Source organism: Zea mays, chromosome 7, assembly GCF_902167145.1.
Source record: "Zea mays cultivar B73 chromosome 7, Zm-B73-REFERENCE-NAM-5.0, whole genome shotgun sequence".
NCBI lineage: Eukaryota > Viridiplantae > Streptophyta > Magnoliopsida > Poales > Poaceae > Zea > Zea mays.
In genome coordinates, this window is record NC_050102.1 from 175,786,903 (window position 1) to 175,807,022 (window position 20,120).

Genomic DNA, 20,120 nt, shown 5'->3' on the forward strand with positions numbered 1-20,120 from the left:
TTGCTTGGAATTTATGCATGAATTGTTTCTTTCTTATATAACATTTTGGACCACGCTTGCACCACATGTTTTGTTTTTGCAAACTATTTTGTAAATCCTTTTCAAAGTTCTTTTGCAAATAGTCAAAGGTAAATGAATAAGATTTTGAGAAGCATTTTTCAAGATTTGAAATTCTCTCCCCCTGTTTCAAATGCTTTTCCTTTGACTAAACAAAACTCCCCCTAAATGAGATCCTCCTCTTAGTGTTCAAGAGGGTTTTGATATATCATTTTTGAAATACTACTTATCCCCTTTTGAACACAATAGGATACCAAATGATAAAATTCTTTGAAAATACGAAGTTTTTGAAATTGGTGGTGGTGCGGTCCTTTTGCTTTGGGCTCATACTCTCTCCCCCTTTTTGGCATGAATCGCCAAAAACGGAATCATTAGAGCCCTAGAAGTACTTTCTTCCCCTTTGGTCATAAATAAATGAGTTAAGATTATACCAAAGACGAAGTCCTTTTGCTTTCTCCCCCAAAGATGGAGAGTGGCATGGAGCGACGGCGAAGGATGAGTTACGGAGTGGAAGCCTTTGTCTTCGCCAAAGACTCCAAATTCCTTTCAATATACCTATGACTTGGTTTGAAATAGACTTGAAAACACATTAGTCATAGCATATACAAGAGATACGATCAAAGGTATATAAATGTGCTATGTGTGCAATCTAGCAAAAGAAATTGCGGGAATCAAGAATATTGAGCTCATGCCTAAGTTTGGTAAAAGTTTGTTCATCAAGAGGCTTGGTAAAGATATCGGCTAATTGATCTTTAGTGTTAATGTAAGAAATCTCGATGTCCCCCTTTTGTTGGTGATCCCTAAGAAAATGATACCGAATGGCTATGTGTTTAGTGCGGCTATGCTCGACAGGATTGTCGGCCATTTTGATTGCACTCTCATTATCACATAGCAAAGGGACTTTGGTTAATTTGTAACCGTAGTCCCGCAGGGTTTGCCTCATCCAAAGTAATTGCGCGCAACAATGGCCTGCGGCAATGTACTCGGCTTCGGCGGTGGAAAGAGCGACCGAATTTTGCTTCTTTGAAGCCCAAGACACCAAAGATCTTCCCAAGAACTGGCAAGTCCCTGATGTGCTCTTCCTATTGATTTTACACCCCGCCCAATCGGCATCCGAATAACCAGTCAAATCAAATGTGGATCCCCGAGGGTACCAAAGCCCAAACTTAGGAGTATAAGCTAAATATCTCAAGATTCGTTTTACGGCCGTAAGGTGGGATTCCTTAGGGTCGGATTGGAATCTTGCACACATGCAAACGGAAAGCATAATGTCCGGTCGAGATGCACATAAATAGAGTAATGAACCTATCATCGACCGGTATACCTTTTGATCCACAGACTTACCTCCCGTGTCGAGGTCGAGATGCCCATTAGTTCCCATGGGTGTCTTGATGGGTTTGGCATCCTTCATTCCAAACTTGCTTAGAATATCTTGAGTGTACTTTGTTTGTCTAATGAAGGTGCCCTCTTGGAGTTGCTTCACTTGAAATCCTAGGAAGTACTTCAATTCCCCCATCATAGACATCTCGAACTTTTGTGTCATGATCCTACTAAACTCTTCACATGTAGATTCGTTAGTAGACCCAAATATAATATCATCAACATAAATTTGGCATACAAACAAATCATTTTCAAGTGTTTTAGTAAAGAGTGTAGGATCGACCTTTCCGACTTTGAATCCATTTGCAATAAGAAAATCTCTAAGGCATTCATACCATGCTCTTGGGGCTTGCTTGAGCCCATACATCGCCTCAGAGAGTTTATAGACGTGATTAGGATACTCACTGTCTTCAAAGCCGGGAGGTTGCTCAACATAGACTTCTCATTCCTAGTGAAGTTGTTGAGCTCCTCTTGCATTGCCACCACCCAATCCGAATCTTGGAGAGCTTCCTCTACCCTGTGTGGCTCAATAGAGGAAACAAAAGAGTAATGCTCACAAAAATGTGCAACACGAGATCTAGTAGTTACCCCCTTATGAATGTCGCCGAGGATGGTGTCGACGGGGTGATCTCGTTGGATTGCTTGGTGGACTCTTGGGTGTGGCGGCCTTGGTTCTTCATCCTCCTTGTCTTCCTTATTTGCATCTCCCCCTTGATTAATGCCGTCATCTTGAGGTGGCTCATTTGATTGATCTTCTTCTTCATCAACTTGAGCTTCATCCTCATTTTGAGTTGGTGGAGATGCTTGCGTGGAGGAGGATGGTTGATCTTGTGCTTTGGGAGGCTCTTCGGATTCCTTAGGACACACATTCCCAATGGACATGTTCCTTAGAGCGATGCATGGAGCCTCTTCATCACCTATCTCATCAAGATCAACTTGCTCTACTTGAGAGCCGTTAGTTTCATCAAACACAACGTCACATGAGACTTCAACTAGTCCGGTGGACTTGTTAAAGACCCTATATGCCCTTGTGTTTGAGTCATAACCAAGTAAAAAGCCTTCTACAGTTTTAGGAGCAAATTTAGATTTTCTACCTCTTTTAACAAGAATAAAGCATTTGCTACCAAAAACTCTAAAATATGAAATGTTGGGCTTTTTACCGGTTAGGAGTTCATATGATGTCTTCTTGAGGATTCGGTGTAGATACAACCGGTTGATGGCGTAGCACGCGGTGTTGACCGCCTCCGCCCAAAACCGATCTGAAGTCTTGTATTCATCAAGCATGGTTCTTGCCATGTCCAATAGAGTTCGATTCTTCCTCTCCACTACACCATTTTGTTGTGGCGTGTAGGGAGAAGAGAACTCATGCTTGATGCCCTCCTCCTCAAGGAAGCCTTCAATTTGAGAATTCTTGAACTCCGTCCCGTTGTCGCTTCTAATTTTCTTGATCCTTAAGCCGAACTCATTTTGAGCCCGTCTCAAGAATCCCTTTAAGGTCTCTTGGGTTTGAGATTTTTCCTATAAAAAGAATACCCAAGTGAAGCGAGAATAATCATCCACAATAACTAGACAGTACTTACTGCCGCCGATGCTTATGTAAGCAATCGGGCCGAATAGGTCCATGTGTAGGAGTTCCAGTGGCCTGTCGGTCGTCATGATGTTCTTGTGTGGATGATGAGTGCCAACTTGCTTTCCTGCTTGGCATGCGCTACAAATCCTGTCTTTCTCAAAATGAACATTTGTTAGTCCTAAAATGTGTTCTCCCTTTAGAAGCTTATGAAGATTCTTCATCCCAACATGAGCTAGTCGGCGGTGCCAGAGCCAACCCATGTTAGTCTTAGCAATTAAGCAAGTGTCGAGTTCAGCTTTATCAAAATCTACCAAGTATAGCTGACCCTCTAACACTCCCTTAAATGCTATTGAATCATCACTTCTTCTAAAGACAGTGACACCTATATCAGTGAATAGACAGTTGTAGCCCATTTGACATAATTGGGAAACAGAAAGCAAATTGTAATCTAGAGAATCTACAAGAAAAACATTGGAAATAGAATGGTCAGGAGAAATAGCAATTTTACCAAGACCTTTGACCAAACCTTGATTTCCATCCCCGAATGTGATAGTTCGTTGGGGATCTTGGTTTTTCTCGTAGGAGGAGAACATCTTCTTCTCCCCTGTCATGTGGTTTGTGCACCCGCTGTCGAGTATCCAACTTGAGCCCCCGGATGCATAAACCTACAAAACAAGTTTAGTTCTTGACTTTAGGTACCCAAATGGTTTTGGGTCCTTTGGCATTAGACACAAGAACTTTGGGTACCCAAACACAAGTCTTTGAACCCTTGTGCTTGCCCCCAACATATTTGGCAACTACTTTGCCGGATTTGTTAGTCAACACATAAGATGCATCAAAGGTTTTAAATGAAATGCTTTGTTCATTTGATGCACTAGGAATTTTCTTCTTAGGCAACTTAGCACGGGTTGGTTGCCTAGAGCTAGACGTCTCACTCTTATACATAAAAGCATGGTTAGAACCAGAGTGAGACTTCCTAGAATGAATTTTCCTAATTTTGTCCTCGGGATAACCGGCAGGGTATAAAATGTAACCCTCGTTATCCTGAGGCATGGGAGCCTTGCCCTTAACAAAATTGGACAATCTTTTAGGAGGGGCACTAATTTTGTCATTGTCTCCCCTTTGGAAGCCAATGCCATCCTTGATGCCCGGGCGTCTCCCATTATAGAGCATACTTCTAGCAAATTTCTAAGTTATGCTCGGCAATTTTAGCATCTAATATTGTTATATGATCATTTTGTTGTTTGATTAAAGCCATGTGATCATGAATAGCATTGATATCAACATCTCTACATCTAGTACAAATAGTGACATGCTCGATGGTAGATGTAGATGGTTTGCAAGAATTAAGTTCAACAATCTTAGCATGTAGAATATCATTTTTATCTCTAAGATCGGAAATTGTAACTTTGCAAACATCAAAATCTTTAGCCTTAGCAAGCAATTTTTCATTCTCAATTCTAAGGCTAGCAAGAGAAATGTTCAATTCTTCAATCCTAGCAAGCAAATCATCATTATCATCTCTAGGGTTGGAAATTGAAACATTGCAATCATGAGAATCAACCTTAGCTAACAAATTAGCATTTTCATTTCTAAGGTTGTCTATTGTTTCATGGCAAGTGCTTAGCTCACTAGATAATTTTTGACATTTCTCAATTTCTAGAGCATAAGCATTTTTAACCTTAACATGCTTCTTATTTTCTTTAATAAGGAAGTCCTCTTGGGTGTCCAAGAGATCATCCTTTTCATGGATGGCACTAATCAATTCATTAAGTTTTTCTTTTTGTTGCATGTTGAGGTTGGCAAAAAGGGTACGCAAATTATCTTCCTCATCACTAGCATTATCCTCATCACTAGAGGTTTCATATTTAGTGGAGGATCTTGATTTTACCTTCTTTTTGTCGTCCTTTGCCATAAGGCATTTGTGGCCGACGTTGGGGAAGAGGAGTCCCTTGGTGACGGCGATGTTGGCGGCGTCCTCGTCGTCGGAGGAGTCGCTTGAGCTTTCGTCGGAGTCCCACTCCCGACAAACATGGGCATCGCCGCCCTTCTTCTTGTAGTACCTCTTCTTCTCCTTTCTTCTCCCCTTCTTGTCGTCGCCTCGGTCACTGTCACTAGATATGGGACATTTAGCAATAAAATGACCGGGCTTACCACATTTGTAGCAAACCTTCTTGGAGCGGGACTTGTAGTCTTTCCCCCTCCTTTGTTTGAGGATTTGGCGGAAGCTCTTGATGACGAGTGCCATCTCCTCATTGTCAAGCTTGGAGGCGTCGATTGGTTGTCTACTTGGTGTAGACTCCTCCTTCTTTTCTTTCGTCGCCTTGAATGCGACGGGTTGAGCTTCGGATGTAGATGGATCATCAAGCTCGTTGATCTTCCTCGAGCCTTCGATCATGCACTCAAAACTTACAAAATGCCCGATAACTTCCTCGGGGGTCATTTTAGTATATCTTGGATTACCACGAATTAATTGAACTTGAGTAGGGTTAAGGAAAATGAGAGATCTTAGAATGACCTTAACCACTTCATGGTCATCCCACTTTACGCTCCCGAGGTTGCGCACTTGGTTCACCAAGGTCTTGAGCCGGTTGTACATGTGTTGTGGCTCCTCCCCTTTGCGAAGCCGGAACCGACCGAGCTCCCCCTCGACCGTTTCCCGCTTGGTGATCTTGGTGAGCTCATCTCCCTCGTGCGCGGTTTTGAGCACATCCCAAACCTCCTTGGCACTCTTCAACCCTTGTACTTTGTTATACTCCTCTCTACTTAGTGAGGCGAGGAGTATTGTTGTTGCTTGAGAGTTGAAGTGCTCGATTTGGGCCACCTCATCCTCATCATAGTCTTTATCCCCTACCGATGGTACCTGTGCACCAAACTCAACAACATCCCATATACTTTTGTGGAGTGAGGTTAGATGAAATCGCATTAAATCACTCCACCTAGCATAATCTTCACCATCAAAAGTTGGTGGTTTGCCTAATGGGACGGAAAGTAGAGGTGCATGTTTAGAAATGCGAGAATAGTGTAGGGGGATCTTACTAAACTTCTTACGCTCTTGGCGTTTAGAAGTTACGGAGGGCGCATCGGAGTCGGAGGTCGATGTTGATGAAGTGTCGGTCTTGTAGTAGACTACTTTCCTCATCCTTTTTTGCTTGTCCCCACTCCGATGCGGCTTGTGGGAAGAAGATTTTTCCTTCTTCTCTTTGTGGTGAGAAGAAGATTTCTTCTCCTTTCCTTTGTTGGAGGAGCTCTTCTTCTTCTCCCTCCTCTTGGTGCGGGATTCTTCCGATGAAGTGCTCCCGTGGCTTGTAGTGGGCTTTTCGCCGGTCTCCATCTCCTTCTTGGCGTGATCTCCCGACATCACTTCGAGCGATTAGGCTCTAATGAAGCACCGGGTTCTGATACCAATTGATAGTCGCCTAGAGGGGGGGTGAATAGGGCGAAACTGAAATTTACAAAATTAATCACAACTACAAGCCAGGTTAGCGTTAGAAATATAATTGAGTCCACGAGAGAGGGTGGAAAACAAATCGCAAGCAAATAAGAAGTGTGACACGCGGATTTGTTTTACCGAGGTTCGGTTCTCGCAAACCTACTCCCCGTTGAGGAGGCCACAAAGGCCGGGTCTCTTTCAACCCTTCCCTCTCTCAAACGATCCCTTGGATCGAGTGAGCTTTCTCTTCTCAATCACTTGGAACACAAAGTTCCTACAAGGATCACCACAAGATTGGTGTCTCTTGCCTTAATTACAAGTGAGTTTGATCGCAATGAAAGAATCAAGAAAGCACGATTGAAAAAGCCAAGCGACAAGAGCGACAAATAACACACGGATCACTTTCTCTCTCAAGTCACTAATCACTAATGATCTCTTTTCTCAATTGTGAAACTTGGAGAGATGGAGGCTTTGAATGTGTCTTGGAATGGATTGCTAGCTCTTGTATTGAATGTTGAAGGTTGGAATGCTTGGATGTCATGAATGGAGGTGGTTGGGGTGGTATTTATAGCCATCAACCACTTCCTAGCCGTTGGGCCATTCTGCTGAGCGCGGACGGTCCGCGAGCCAGGTCCGGACGGTCCGCCCCTGTAGATCAACGGCTGAAAATGCAACGGTCAGCAGTAACGGCTATATCAACGGCTATATTGCATTTAATGCGTCGTCAGATGTCAGACAGAGCCAGTCGCGGACGGTCCGGTCGTGCACCCCGGACGGTCCGCGAGGCCCCCTATAATTCATTTCTCCGAACCCGTTACCTTCGGGTTTTTCGGTTTCTTACCGACCGGACGGTCCGCGCCTGAGGCCGGACGGTCCGCGCGAGGGCTCGGACGGTCTTTGCTTTTCCTTTGGACAGTCCGTAGTGGAAACTTGTGTTTTTGCATTGGTTCTGTCCGAGGGTCATTCTTGTGTCGCGGACGGTCCGCCACAAGGGGCCGGACGGTCCGCGCTTGGCCTGTTTTTCCAAAAAGCTTCTCCTGTTCGGAATAATCTACGGTATTCCGGACAGTCGATTTTGTATAGTTATAGATGAACCTTTGGCACCTGTAGAACATATAATCTAGAGCAAACTAGTTAGTCCAATTATTTGTGTTGTGCAATTCAACCACCAAAATCAATTAGGAAATAGGTGTAAGTCTAATTCCCTTTCACCAACAACTCAATGAAACCATGGATACTCATGATCAAGGTACTTCAAGACCTTCGGTTCCTCCTAATGCTTCAACAAGCAATTATCAAACGGTATCAAGAATTCATCATTCCATTGTGAAGGATCACCCGGTTGATCAAATTGTGGGTGATATTAGTAAGGGTGTTCAAACTCGCTCTCGCATAGCTTCGTTTTGCGAACATTTCTTTTTTGTATCTTGTATGGAACCTAACCGTGTAGATGAATCTCTACTTGATGTTGATTGGGTGAATGCAATGCATGAAGAATTAAATAACTTCGCTCGAAATGAAGTTTGGGAGCTTGTTGAGAGACCAAAGAACCACAATGTTATTGGTACAAAATGGGTGTTTCACAACAAGCACAATGAAGATGGTGTGGTAGTAAGAAACAAGGCAAGATTAGTTGCACAAGGATATACTCAAATTGAAGGATTGGATTTTGGGGAGACATTTGCTCCCGTAGCAAGATTAGAAGCAATCTCGATTCTACTTGCTTATGCTTGTGCACATAATATCAAGCTCTACCAAATGGATGTAAAGAGTGCCTTCCTAAATGGTAAGATTAGTGAACTAGTGTATGTTGAACAACCTCCCGGTTTTGAGGACCCCAAAAGACCTAACCATGTGTTCAAGCTTTCTAAAGCTCTCTATGGGCTTAAGCAAGCTCCACGCGCTTGGTATGAAAGGCTTAGGGATTTCTTGCTTTCCAAAGACTTCAAAATTGGGAAGGTTGACACTACTCTATTCACTAAAAGAATTGGCAAAGACTTATTTGTTTGTCAAATCTACGTTGATGATATTATTTTTGGATCTACTAATGAATTATTTTGTGAGGAGTTCGGAAAAATGATGTCAAAAGAATATGAAATGTCTATGATAGGAGAATTGAGCTTCTTTCTTGGCCTTCAAATCAAACAATTGAAAGATGGAATTTTTATAAGTCAATCAAAATATTTGAAGGACATGCTCAAGAAGTTTGGTTTAGAAAATGCTAAGCCTATCAAGACTCCAATGGCAACAAATGGTCATCTAGACTTAGATGAAGGAGGTACTATTGTTGATCAAAAACTTTATCGTTCAATAATTGGTAGTTTGCTTTATATTACCGCATCTAGGCCCGATGTTATGTTTAGTGTATGCATGTGTGCTCGATTTCAAGCTTCACCTAGAGAGATTCACTTGAAGGCCGCTAAAAGAATTCTAAGATATTTGAAGTATACTCCCAATATTGGTCTATGGTATCCCAAAGGTGCTCACTTTGAATTAATTGGATATTCGGATTCAGACTATGCGGGGTGCAAAGTTGATAGAAAAAGCACCTTCGGTTGTTGTCAATTTCTTGGTAGATCTCTTGTTTCATGGTCTTCTAAGAAACAAAATTCGGTTGCTCTATCTACCGCCGAGGCGGAATATATATCGGCCGGAAATTGTTGTGCTCAACTATTATGGATGAAACAAACCTTATTGGATTATGGAATTATTTTCAAGAATGTGCCTCTCATGTGTGATAATGAGAGTGCGGTAAAATTGGCTACCAATCAGGTCCAACACTCAAGAACTAAGCATATTGATATACGGCATCACTTCTTAAGGGATCATGTTGGCAAGGGAGATATCTCTATTTATTCCATTGGCACGGATGATCAATTAGCAGACATTTTTACAAAGCCTTTGGATGAAACAAGATTTTGTTCTCTAAGAAGTGAAATGAATGTGATCGATCTCTCAAATGTGGCTTGAAGTTGATCACACATGTGTCGTATTGCATCTCGGGTCTAAATATGCTCTTTATGCTATTTATTTGGTATTATTATTGGTGCATTTTTCATTCCAAATTGCTCTAGATAGTTTAATTCAAAAAATTTGCACTACTCAATTACATAATATGTATATGCATGCATACTAACTCTTGGATTGGTCGAAATGTCCATATATAAGCACCAATTCGGATTCGAAATTCAAAATCAGAAAGTGGACAGCAATTGGAAAAATGAGTATCAGGCCGCGGACCGTCCGCCCATGGACCGCGGACCGTCCGCCCATGGACCGCGGACCGTCCGCAGCATCAGGAACTGGACAGTCCGATCAGCCTCGCAGACCGTCTGAACTCATCAGGGCGCGGACCGTCCGCCGCCCCAGCGCGGACCGTCCGCGACAGGGCAGTAAAATCGGGCAGTGGCCGCAGACTTGTCATTTGTGCTCATTCGCTCTTTCTCTCTTGCTCTCCACTCGCCAAATACTCTCCTGTGTCGAGTGTGCGCGGACGGTGAAGTGAAGTTGCGCGCGGACAGTCCGACAGCTTGTGGCAACATTCCATCAACATGTCTTCATCACGGTATCTTCAAATCTTGTGGATTTCATCAAATCTCTTCAATTTTGAGATTATTTGGATTTCCTCTCTGATCTGAAATTGAGCAGTAGTTTTCAAAATCTGATTGGTGGGATTGTTAGTTCTCCTCAATGTGAATGCTATGCAAAATTTTGAACTCGTTTGGATGAGTATTCTCTGCAAAATCATCAAATTCAACATTTGTGGCGGCTAGGGTTCTTTGGAGTCGCCCCTGGTCGGTCGCGGACCGTCTGGGCCTCTGGCGCGGACAGTCCGGCCCCCTAGCGTGGACCGTCTGAACCCTGGCAGAGCATTACAGTTCCATTCCTTTTTATAGTGGTGATTGGTATCAATTATTTATCTATGGATGTCTGTCACATTGTTGCAGTGGTTTTGGTGGTCTCCGCAAGAAACTTGCAGGTCGCTTTAAATCCAAGCGCCCTCGTGGAAATGATGATGACTATACACCAACCACTGATTCAGAGGCCCAATCCTCAGCTGGGGGCACTGAATCCATGGATGCTGAAGATTTTCCTCATGTTCATCCTGATTATCCCATTGATACCCAAGGATGGACATATCCAAAGCGGAGATTTTCTATGGCTGAGTACTGCTCTAGACGGACTGTGAACCAGTACACTCTGCCATCTGATACAAATATCCAGTTTTTCCACACTCAGCTGCAGTTTGATGTCTTTTGGGGCACCCTGGTGGATACAAATTTTCATAAGCATCAGGTGATTGATTGGTCCTTCTTGCTAAGTCAATCAGTCATGGAGGGTCTGATCCCTAAGTTTGAAACATGTGGATTATATCAGTTTATGGGGCAACGCACCGATTTCAATGAAATGGCTGTTAAGCAATTCCTGGCTACCTCGGAGATTGATATTGAAGAAGAATCTATCACCTGGATGACTGGCTTCAAGCGCTATTCTGCTTCTTTTGCTGACTTTGCCACTGCCAACAGTCTAGATTATGGCACCATTTCTGCTGGGCTGGATCTTTATACTGAAGATAATTTTGAGGATTTTGTGCAATTTTATGAGCCAGCCAGGCTCGGAATACCCAGGAGGTTTGGCGAGACAGCAGGACTCAGACATCATCCTGCTGTAATCAACAAGATTGCCAGAGTCACCATTCTTCCCAAGAGTGGTGATAAGAGTAAAATACGAGATAAGTTCTGGAACATCATCCAGCATATCATGAATGGTGAAGTCATGAATATTGTTCTTTTCATGATGAGGCAGCTTAATGATTTGAAAATGGACAAGAATCAAAATTTAGCATATGCTCCTTACATTATGGCTCTCATCAAATCCAAGACAAGATTTGAGGGCCCATGCGAGATTGTTCACACACCATTCAGACCTTTTAAGAATGAGATAGGGTTTCTCACCAGGCCACTCACTCCCTTCCCAGATGATGAGGAAGACCCTGGCTATGAGGGTGGAGCAGCTCCTAATGTTGAGGGCGCACAGATGCCTCCTCCTCCACCTCCTCCTCAGCCTCAGCAATATTGGGAGCCTGGTCCAGGATACTTTGATCCTTATTTTCACAATATGCAGCAGGGGCTTGAGACTCATATTGATACTCGCTTTGAGGGCTTGATGACACATGTGGATCACCGCCTCGATGACATGCAGTCTCGTTTTGACAGTAACTGGGATGCGCTCAACTCTGAGTTTTCTGAGTTTCGTGATCAAATTCACACTAATGTCACTGATCCCATCATGTCCAGGCTGAATAATATGCAACAGAGTTTTCAAGATAACATGGGTGCTCTCTCCAGTCAATTTGACAATCTTTCTACAAATGACAACATGCATGATATAAGTCAGAGGCAGCAGCAGCTCCAGCAGGATTTTGGCCAGTTCTCCTCCCTGTTTGACACCTTCAGCACTCACTACTACAACATGCATCCTCCGCCTAGTGATCAGTGAGGCCTCTCCTTTGTGGCAATTGATGCCAAAGGGGGAGAGAAGTGATGAGAAGTTGTCTGGCGTCTCCTTCTGGCGTCTCCTTCAGGGGGAGTTGGTGGTTCTATGTGGACATTAAGACCATGCATATGCATTTTACCTTTTTATGCCGCTTGCATTAGTTTATGTCTTACGCATTTGGAACTGGTTTGAACTGTTAACTCTATGTCGTATGTCTGTGGACTATTATCTGTAATATTCTGTGGGATGAACTATGTTTTAGTTCAAATTACTCTATGTGTGGTTAATCGAGGAGTGATGATAATTGTTGCGCTCACTCTATGAATCATCTCTTGTGTGCCTCGATAACCATGATTGTAGGAAAGTCTCCATCAAACTCCAATATATTATGTGTGTTATATCTTCAGCTTCAAATAATCCTGCACACACTTAGGGGGGGCCTTTCTTACATACTGAGTTTTTTATTAGGATTTATCTATCTCTCGGACAGAACTTCAAATCAAGATAAGTCCTATGAAACTCATCTCCAAGATCTATCTTATACCTTAGGTATGAGGGAGATTTGGATAAACTAAACTTCTCTTTAATATATTGTGTAGTGTTGTCATCAATTACCAAAAAGGGGGAGATTGTGAATCATCTAGGCCCCTTTGGTAATGTTTTGGTAATTAATGACAACTGCTTGTGGACTAACGATTCTTGGAGAAATAAGAATGCAGGGTTGGACCACATAGAACAGGAAATGTTGAAGAATCATACGCATTGGTTGTGGATCAGATGAAGGGAAAGGTATAATATAGGTTTCATTTTTGCCGGTCTTGAGGTGTTTAGAGAAGATACCTGACCGGATTAGTAGGCTAGATAGTCATACTATTAAGAGGGGTCAATGGCTTAGATCTGTGTAAAACTTAGTGCCTCATAGAGCATCAAGTAGTTGCATTTGCATGAGGACTAACAGCGCTTCACATTTCGTGAGTTAAAAGTTCTTTCAAAAGCATGTTTGAAAATTGCGAAGTCATGGTCGCGCGGACTGTCTGGGCCTCGAAGGCGGACCGTCCGCGATCCTCCAGAGGGGTCCGAAGTCTGACCATTTGTGTGGACACTTTGTTCTATTGCACTGCGGACCGTCCGGGCCTTAGGGTCGGACCGTCCGCAGTCATGACCAGAGGAGGGTGGCTTCGGGCCAGTCCCTGAATTATAGGCGGACGGTCCGCAAGTGTCAAACTCGTTTTTGGACAGGGACTGTGTGTTTTTATAGATTTGTACTACGGACTATCCGGGGGACCAGTCCGGACAGTACTGTCTCAGGTCTCGGACCGTCCGGGATTTATAGCCGGACGGTCCGCGTGTGTTAACTTCTTTTGATCCGAGGCTCGGGTGTTTCATTCTGCCAGGTCGCGGACGGTCCGGCCTTGAAGGGCGGACTGTCCGGACCCACCTTTTGAGTCAGCTCTGACATGTTTCAAACGGTCATTATAGCCATTATATGTACGGCGGACCGTCCGGCCCTAGGGCGCGGACGGTCCGCGTGTGCGCAGAACTGCCCCCTTTTGCACATAACGGTTGTTTTTAGATGGGGGACTATAAATAGAAGGGTAGCTCGTGTGAGAGAGCTCTCTTGGCCATTCCTTGCACACATTGAGCTCATTTGTGATCCTCCAACTCACTCTCTCACACTCTTTGCTTGAGATTGCATTCTAGTGAGAGATTGAGGGTTCCTAGTGCATTTGCATCATTTGGTGATTCTTGAGGCACTAGGTGGTACACTGAGCAAGCGTCGTTGGCTTGTTACTCTTGGAGGTTGCCGCCTCCTAGACGGCTCGGGTGATTGTCTCCGTCGAGCTCTCCAAGAAGATTGTGGAGAAGCCGCAGTGTTGATTGTGAGGGGTTCGCGCCTACCTCGCCGGAGCGGCAAAGGTGACATTAGTGGAATCGAGGTATTGAGTGATTTCTTGTCTACTTGGCTCAAAGATCAAGTCGTGTCTTGATAGAGGAGCAAGTGAGAGCTTGAAGTCCACCTCAACGTGGATTAGGGGTGATCGGCAAATCACCGATACCACGGGATAAATTTCGGTGTCTATTCCTTCTAGCATTACTTATTGCCTTGCATTTGATTAGTGATTTGCTTATTGTTCTTCAAATATTCAATCTCCGTAGTTGTTTTTCATACATTGTTTACTTATTGACACTAGAGAATTTATTCCTCTTGTTGTATTGATTAAATTTATTTAGTATTGTTGATTTTAGTCAAAACCGTCTATTCACCCCCCCCCCCCCCCTCTAGCCGGTGTCCTAGATCCTACACTAGAGCAAACTAGTTAGTCCAATTATTTGTGTTGGACAATTCAACCACCAAAATCAATTTAGAAAAAGGTGTAAGCTTATTTCCCTTTCAAGATCGTTGATCGGGTAAGAGTTACACATGTTCCCAACCTTGCCTGTGGTTGTTGGACCGCTAATTTGCTTCGCTGCGTATATCGGGCTGCTTCAGCCCCACTCTAATGATATGTCTCAAGTTGTGGACCAACTCTTAAAGTTGATCGTCACCTTTATAGGTTTGTCTCGTTTAAGCAGATCTGGAATCATCTGATGTGTAAATGTGTTTACTAGCCTCCTGGGACTAGTAATTATATCACATTTGAGTCCCAGAGGATTGAGGCGCTTCATTCGCACTCCGAATTATTTCTAACACTAACCGCGGACATAATGTGTGTTCAAAGTTTATAATTTTTAGGTTTCGCCTATTCACCCCCTCTAGACGACTTTCAATTGGTATCAAAGCCCGATGCTTCATTAGAGTCTAACAACTTATTGATGTCGGGAGAACACACCAAGAGGGAGATGGTCACCGACGATAAGCCCGAAGCCTCGGAAATGAAGAACGAGGAACAGACTCATAGGAGGCTGACAACAAACACAAGGAGGAATCCATTTCCTCCATGAAGTCACATCGGAAGGGTGACAAGAAGAAAAAGAAAATGAAGAAGGTGGTCTACCACGAGAGCGACTCTTCATCACCTTACACCTTCGGCACAGAGTCTGCCACTTCGAAGCGCCAAGAGCGCAAGGAGTATAGTAAGATGTCTCTACGCTATCAAACACTAAATCTCTATTTTAGTTTTTGAATATAACAATTTAGGGACTAAAATAGAATAAAATGTAGTCACTAGAAATCAAACACCCCTTAATAAAAGAGATACCAGGCCCACCTTAGTTCACTGACAAGTGGGACAAGAAAGCAATTGATGACGTGGCCGTCCACCCCCCCTCGCATCGGATAAGCCCTTCTTCCCTCCAGAGAGGCAGAGAGAGACTCGAGTACTAGACTAGAGTCTCAACTCTTGAGCAGGGAAAACGAGAGATCCTTGGAGTCAGCAATGGAGTCTACCGCGCTAATGACCGCGAGACTACCACTGCTGACCTCTGGCTCCCGTTCCAAACCCCTCCCCTTTGCTTCCTTCACCAGGGCGGCTTGCCGTCTCGCCTCCGCCCCCTTCTCCGGCAGCGGCAGCGTCGTCCTGCTGTCGCGCCGGAGCCGCGACTATGCTGGCGTTGGTTCCTTGGTCTCCGCCGCGGCGGATCCTGGGGATACGGCGGACGCCGGATCCGAGTCCATCCTGCTCAGCGTCCAGGTACGCGTCCCTCTATCGATCGAATCGCTAGTCCAATTCGAAACTCCTCTCCCCGTCGCGTCCTCTTCTCGAATCGATTGTTCGATTTCGATGGTTGGTTAACCAGGCCTGGATCCTCTATGATGATTGCAGGGGATGATGTGCGACGGGTGCGCCGCGAGCGTGAAGCGGATCCTGGAGAGCCAAGTATGATTATCGTTGTTCGTTCCTGTCTGAGACTTTGAGATGAGACTGCAGCATGATTGTTGCTTTACGTTCTAGTGTGTGACAGATTAAAAACAGATAATAATTGGTGAAGGCTAAGTAGCTAACTACGAAATGTAGCTCAGACAAGTGTTACTGTTTCTCTTGCTGTCAGGCGCTAGCACCATTCACGCACCTTTATGAACCGGTTTCCAGTTGCAACTTGCAAGTTTGTAGGTTATGAATGTAAGAGCAACAGCCTAACTATAAATCCTAGCTAATTTTAGTGTTTTGGAGAGGGCTCTTTAAAATACAGAACTTCCTCAAGGGTGGGTTACCAAGAGACTCTCTAGATTTAGACTCCTGGTAGCTAATCCCTTTAACGAACCCAACTTCCTGAACGTTGCCGACTGCTACACGAACCCAACTCCTGGAAGCTGATCCCTGCAACTAAGGCTTCAAATCCATATCAGGGCTTGTCCATTTTGCTCTCAATTCATGTGGATTAGGTGGGATTAAGTGGATTTAATTCCTAAATAAGTCAAAATCTTTCATACTTTTTTCAATTTCATTCAATCCACATGGGATAGGAATAACCGAACAAGGCCTCAAGCGGCGCATCTTGATCGTCACGACCCGCCGCGCGCTAGGCGCAGCACCTAACCGCCGTGACTTGATCGCCAGGCGTAGCACCGTGCCGCGGAGTTGGACGCTTGGAAGCTGCTGTAGCCGTGACTTCGACGCCTTGGACAGTGTCGTCGCGACATCAGCAACCTCGTTCAGTGTTTGCCTAAGAGAATAACAGCCACAGCTGCATCTGCAACACAACTACAACAGCTGTGCCGACCACCTAGCAGTGTTTACTGAATACTTGCAGAAGCTGAAAACAACAGTGTTTACTGAATACTGCTAGTAATACTGTAATAGTAGTGTTTATTGAATACTGCTAATTCAATGTTTCGGCACAACATCCTATTTCGGCTGAACTTTAAAAAAAAATCTGCAACTCCTACAGAAAAGCATCGACATTCACTCATACAAGGTTCTCATTTTGGTCTAGATGCTTAGTAATAGCCTTGGCAGCATATGCATGGATTGGATCGAGACTATATTTTAATTCAAACTAGCACTTTTGAGAGCACGGTAAGGTGCTGCACCATTGTAAGGACTGTACGCTGGTGCAAAGAAGTTGTCTTTGCTCACCGCCCCCATTCCGGGCCTCCCTGCTAGTTAGTTAGCATTGTGGTAGTTTTTGTTAGTTTTTTCTTTAGTCATGGATGGGTTTCTGTATGCCTGTTATTGGCCGCCGTAGGGACCCCAGTTTGTTTTTCTGTATCTGTCTTTCTTCTTTAATGTAATATCGCGCAGTTCTCCTGCGATTTCGAGAAAAAATTGTAAGGACTGTACACATTTTGTTCAGCTATCTGTTCTGTCACAGAACGGACTGTACACTAAGCGAAGCTACATGGCCAAGTTTGAAATCCAAAGGATTGCCTCCCTGCAACAATAAGAAAACAAAGAAGGAAAAAAGTTCAGAGCAAGGTACAGTGTCGGATTAAGGAAAACATGCTGTTTTTAGATCTTTCCAACATTCTCCGCAGTAACGTTTAGAGTTAGATTACCATAACCTTAGAAACTAGATGACTGTGAGGAATACGAGCATATAAGTATTCTGGGCCACATATGCACTTCAATCTGCACTTCAACAGAAGCAAGCAGAGAGATTTGTCTTTCAAAATCCACTTCAATCTATACTTAAGTGTTCTGGTCCACATATGCCTTCTGGTTCAAAATCTGCTTTGGTTGAAAAATCGAGCACCATCTGCAGATAAGTGTTCTGTCTGCCAGTTTTCGCAAATTAAACGCATGGTAAAACCTGACTGGTCTATAAACATGTGCCTGCATTTTTTTTAATGGAACCGACATGCAGCAGGGAAGACCTCCCTCATGACACAGCAGAAAACTAGCAACACCGACGGGAGCGGGAGTGCGCGCGGGCGACGACGGGAGGGCAGTTGGACGCGATGAAGGGAAATGGCGAGCCGTACTCCCTCGTCAAAGATACCTAGCAAAGGGGAGCAGACGACGAGCTGGATAGAGAAGATATATAGAAAGCGAGCCTGTTGGATACGATTTTAACATGCTTTTCTATTTTTTACCGATTCTTATTAGTTTAGCGAGGTTGTTGGAGTTGTTCTAAACAAGACAGAGACATACCATGTTGCATGTATTTGTTTTGCTTAGTATGCACGATACAGTTGAAGATGATACAAAACTTTTGTGGTGCTCATATAGGAGAACTTTTTATTTATCTATTCATGGATTGTTTCCTATATTTGCATCCACATCGGTCTGTACTGATCTGATTAAATAAGTCAAGGTTTTTTTTCATTTCTTTTAGTGTTACTTTTAATTTGCTTTCACTTATAAATGGACGCTTTTGCAGCCCGAGGTTACTTCTGCTACCGTTGATTTTAAGGAAGCAAGCGCAGTCGTGTGGACAACAGATGAGGCCAAGGGGACACAAGGTTGGCAGAAGCAGTATGGAGAGAAGCTTGCTAAGCACCTTGGCACTTGCGGATTTGAGTCTCGCCTACAAGGTTAGACCGGGCACGCAAAACTATAGATAACACTGTTTTACACTATTTGTAGAATGAAGTTTGAAATAGAGAATGAGATAAAGAATGGAATAGGGGAGCTACTGGAGATAGCCTAATGGATGCATTTATTTTTCTCAACCTTCAGATGATCAACGAACGATCACGTGAAGTTACATGCTAGAAGCCAAAGGTAACGCTACAAGAAAGTGATCATTACAGCCGTAGAAAGAGAAAATGTGATAAAGTTTTTTTTCTCTCGAACGTACAAGAAAACTACTGACTCATTATATTAAGATAGGAAAATGTGACAAAGTTCATGTGCTCTTCAATCTTTCAGCTATGTGCAAACGATGATACAGTTATTAAAGTTGACTATAAAGTGGAAACTGCCATGAGAAAACGTCTAGCTCCGGATCCAGATGTTTTTTTTTTCACGAGAAGAGATAAAGATGTGTGTGTTTTTTTGCTGGATTTGGTTTAGTGTACAAGATGGATCTAAATGGAATCAGCATTTGGTCATAAAATGATGAGTACCGCTTACTTAAATCAACAATGCAAATTGCTCTTGAAAATACGCAAAACTGATTTTTATTCTGTATATGATGTTGAGGATGTCTGAGGCATAGTTGTAAACAACGAATAGTTGAGGCAGGTTTTGTCCGGATATTGACTGTACCACTTCCTCAGTATTTTGAAATCATAGTTCAACTCTTGAGCCTGCCGTGAGCCAGTGAGCTAACTATACCTGTTTCTCTTTCAGAGTAAGGTGAAGCCGAACCGATATTGAAGTTCAGATCAGATGTCACCTTAATGGTCAATTTATACCAGGATATATGTTAAATATTTTGTCTCTATGGATTGCAGTTGTAGGATTAGTCTCGGTGCTTGTCTGGTGGCATAATACTACATACCTACCTTTCACATGATCTTTAGCTAGATTGTTTCGAATAGGATGATGTCCTAAAATTGTAGGTGTAGGCCACTGTTGCGAGGAAGGAGTTTGCGGCTGGGCTATTGTTAAATCCGGTCTTCCCGTTGCTTCGAAGATATAAAGTGATACTACCTCTATAACTCAAAATAAATCGATTTTTTAAACTCACTATGAGTCAGATTGTCTTAAGCTTAACCAACTTTATAAAAACGTAACAACATATATGCATTTTTTTATAATGTATCATGTGATACCAATCACTATTATCTATAATATCAAATTAGCTGGATCAACCTCAAAATAGTTTGGTCAAGCTCAAATTGTCATGAGTTGTCTTCCGATTCGTATTTTCCATTTTAATGTTCAACGGTTTGTTTTAGGAAGTTCCAATTTACAGCTAATGAAGCGCTCTCGGTCCATACTTTAAAAGGAGTCTGATCAACCCAATTTGATTGAAGAGAACCATTAATGTAGACTACACCAATGGAGAGTTCTTTTTTTCTCGAAAGCTTATGAAAATTAAGAAGAAAATAAAGGTCCCGGTGGATCCTAAGCTTCCACAAACAAACTCATGGAGGCTAATAACACCTATACAGATAAAGATCTATGGAGCTAAAATTAACACGACCATGAACGCACACGTTGCCTAAGGCCAAAGCGCACGAAGGCCTGACCGCCTGAGGCTTCTCCTAGGCACTATAATTGACCTCAATTGTGATATCCCACAGTCAATATGAGCTATTGGCTTGTTCGCTGCGGCTTTAATCCGACTGCGGCTGCGGCTTCTACAGTATTTTATCTCTAGGGATTGCAGCTGCAACAGTATTTTGCAGCTGCA

At 43.4% G+C, this 20,120-nt stretch overlaps 1 protein-coding gene across 7 annotated transcripts; it reads left to right on the forward strand.

The window, feature by feature from the left end:
- The first annotated feature begins 15,156 nt into the window (after window positions 1–15,156).
- Window positions 15,157–19,450, forward strand: LOC100304350 (Copper-transporting atpase paa1). Of its 7 annotated transcripts, none has more exons than XM_008653384.3 (5): window positions 15,186–15,568; window positions 15,701–15,754; window positions 18,198–18,351; window positions 18,497–18,541; window positions 19,112–19,450. In XM_008653384.3, the coding sequence occupies exons 1-4, from the start codon at window positions 15,314–15,316 to the stop codon at window positions 18,517–18,519; spliced, it is 486 nt and encodes a 161-aa protein (XP_008651606.1). In that variant the 5' UTR covers window positions 15,186–15,313; the 3' UTR covers window positions 18,520–18,541; window positions 19,112–19,450. The 7 variants fall into 7 exon arrangements, 6 of the variants coding, with proteins under 6 accessions (XP_008651608.1, XP_008651606.1, XP_008651607.1 ...); XM_008653385.3 differs by lacking the exon at window positions 19,112–19,450 and adding an exon at window positions 18,689–19,048; XM_008653386.3 differs by lacking the exon at window positions 18,497–18,541 and having other exon boundaries at window positions 15,157–15,568.
- The last annotated feature ends 670 nt before the right edge of the window (window positions 19,451–20,120 follow it).